The sequence below is a fragment of the Pisolithus orientalis genome (genome assembly GCF_024613125.1).
Source record: "Pisolithus orientalis strain OTSU chromosome Unknown F5J12scaffold_294, whole genome shotgun sequence".
NCBI lineage: Eukaryota > Fungi > Basidiomycota > Agaricomycetes > Boletales > Pisolithaceae > Pisolithus > Pisolithus orientalis.
Window position 1 is genome coordinate 1 of NW_026261075.1, and position 2,924 is coordinate 2,924.

At 47.5% G+C, this 2,924-nt stretch overlaps 1 protein-coding gene across 1 annotated transcript; it reads right to left on the reverse strand.

Annotated features, from left to right (window-relative positions):
• Positions 1 to 31: 31 nt before the first annotated feature.
• F5J12DRAFT_923590 (MFS amino acid permease) lies at positions 32 to 2,337 on the reverse strand (the record flags this gene model as incomplete). The annotated part of the gene is made up of 16 exons (XM_051749341.1): positions 32 to 227; positions 283 to 417; positions 474 to 629; positions 682 to 715; positions 768 to 790; positions 850 to 917; positions 965 to 1,080; positions 1,134 to 1,303; positions 1,361 to 1,407; positions 1,463 to 1,487; positions 1,536 to 1,583; positions 1,644 to 1,777; positions 1,837 to 1,877; positions 1,934 to 1,995; positions 2,056 to 2,129; positions 2,185 to 2,337. 16 exons carry the CDS (start codon positions 2,335 to 2,337, stop codon positions 32 to 34), a joined length of 1,482 nt encoding a protein of 493 aa, XP_051594010.1.
• Positions 2,338 to 2,924: the final 587 nt, after the last annotated feature.

Consider the following 2,924-nt stretch of genomic DNA (forward strand, 5'->3'; position numbering starts at 1 on the left):
GTGCAATACGTTGGTAAGTATTACAAAATGATCAAGGCTCCTGGGAGTCTCCAGCCAGAACGAAACTCACCGGAATAAGATGCAGATACGAGACGTCATCATTCAACAGTGCAGCGGTAGATCCAGAGACGTATGAACTTATTCCAGGTATACTCGCTATCTTCTTCGAAAGAAGACTCGAGATAATGGCTTCACCGACGGAGATACCGACCGCTCCGCCGACCGTACTACCAGCAGAAATTAGGGGGCGACCACACTTTCGGCCAGTAACCGCTGACGTACCGAAGGAACATGAAAGCACTCGAAGCAGTGGCCATGTCTTTCATTGGCATTGCTGCTTGAAGAGCGATAATGGGAACCTGGAATAAGCACCCAACACCAAGGGTCGCGACGAATGGGTACAATTCCTTCTCCGCACTGAGGATGGTGCCTGGATGAGACCACGAAGTCAACTGCGAGAATGTATCCCATACTTGTTTGAGTTATAATCCAGCATAGTCATGAGACCCCATCCGAGTGTCATCATAGCATACGCCGACCATATTATGGGGCGGGACTTGCCGGTTCGAGAATTGATGACTCCCGCGACTATGGACATAATAGCTGTGCCCAGTGAGAAAGGAATCATCCTAGAGGAATTCTTAGGTCAGAACGGGAAGGCTCCATGGAGTAATATCCCACCTGATTCCTGCACCAGTGGCACTAGCACCAAGGACTGCATTGTATCAGTTCATATTCATGAAAGCAAAAGTGACCCGATCATGAACCTTGATAATAAAGTGGAAGATAACTGAAAGCGGGTCGATGGATGCTTGTGAGACATACTACATGCAGAACATTAGTACTCACTATGTAGCGGTGAAGAACGTAATAGCATGAAGAAATGCGCTGACGAGCAACACTGCAGTTGTACGAGTCTTGAATCCGTAAGTTGAATGGACGTCGCATAGTGGTCACTGCATACCTTGAAAAGGCGTGCAGGCACAATTGCAGAGCGTGTGGTGAATACTTCATTGACGCCTCCCAGAACAAGTAGTGTACATCCAACAACGAGCAAAGCGATAGTCTTGGCATCAGACCCTGATGATATGCCCCTCTAGTTCCAGCTGTCTGCAAGGAGATGAAACACGTACAACTTGTCTGACTGAACTGGAATCCGAGAAGTAGACACACAACACCCCCGACAAAAGAGAAGAGCCCGACAAAGTCAAGTTCTGCAATCTGCTCGTGGATAGGGCGACTTTGGTGTGGGTTGAGGTTCAGGAAGATGAATAGTATCACTGCAGAAACGCCACCTGTCGGCCTGTACAAGCGGAATTAGGACATGGACGTAATCTTGGGTCAGCTACTGAATGCTCACAAATTGATGAAGAAACACCACCGCCACGAAACGTGTTCCGTGAGGGCCTGCAGAATTCAATCCTAATGAGGTACGAAAAATCACTTGAGAACCAGGACTCACACCGCCCAACAGTGGACCAATGACACTGCATACCAATCAGCAAAACCTGGTGTCAAGAGGAACAAATACCTGCCTAGCCACACCAAAGGTAGCACCGACAAAACCCCCGTATCGCCCTCGACTGTGAAGAATTAAAGCTAAGCAAAACCGAAAAAGAAAGAGAAAGTGGCTAAGAACTTACTCCTTCAGGGGAACGATATCTGATATTGTGATAATCACAAGTTGAATAATCCCTCCACCACCGATGCCCTGTACTGCACGAGCAACGATCAACCATATCATGCTCTGGGCTGCCCCACATAACGCTGATCCAAGCTAGTGACAAAATTCAGACAACACTCAGGGCATAGAAAACGAACGGAAGAACACCCTACCAAAAAGGTACATATTGAAGTATAGAGTATCGGCTTACGACCTACATATTATGGTTGATGGGTGACAAACACAAAAGTTAGCTGGAAAGGTACATACCAAACATATTGGATAATTTCCCATACAGAGGGCCAAAAGCGCCGGCCGACAGCATGTACGCACTGAGCAGCAACGGCACTGTCATCAACCAATTTACGAAAGTAAGGGAAGAATGCACACACCTGCCGACCCAGCTGTACTGACTACCCCCACCAAGTTGTGCTACTATCGTTGGGAGTGCAGTGGCGACAATAGTCTACTCTCCGATGCCTATCAGGGACATGGATTCTGAAGACACACCGGGAACTTACCTGATCCAAAGCCGCTAGGAAAACAGAGCACATCAGGCCTAGAAATACAATGCCCAATCGATTTTTGGGGAGAACGAGCTCTTCCTGGTCCTGCCATGATGCTCCCGGCGGAGCCTTGCGCCCAGAATTCTCTGTTTGCGTCGCTGAGGCCATAAAACCCGAATGATGGAGTCAGAACTAGGACAGCTTATTAGTGGGAGTGTTATTTTATACGGCCATCATTACAAAGGCAGGTGAGAAATTGGGGGTATATGCGTTCCGGGTGGAATGCCGACGACCAACGTCGACTTGATCACTATGGGATGTTCCGCCTTTGCTATAAATATTCACGTTGCCTTGATAAGTGTCTCTTCCCCTAACTGCTCGCGGTCCAAAATCAGGCTGACTCATAACGAGGTATCTCCGTGACAAGCTGGCTTGGCATATACCAAACACGACTCCTAAAGGGGTACTGCGCCAACGAGATGATCGTATCATGTCACCCAAACGATAGACAGTTCTACATGCCGATAGTTGTCAGCCTTGCAGGGATCCAAGTCAGAGACCTACATGACGTTGGTAATCCAACGCTAGGTTGCCTGTGTTGGAAATATGACTATATGTTCTGACATCTAGATTGATCCAGACTTACACGTGTATCAACATGTTGTTCATCACATGACATTCCTTAGCAATCAGCTCCACAATGATGTCATTCTGACATCATATTATACGTTATATTCCATGACCTTCTGCACTAT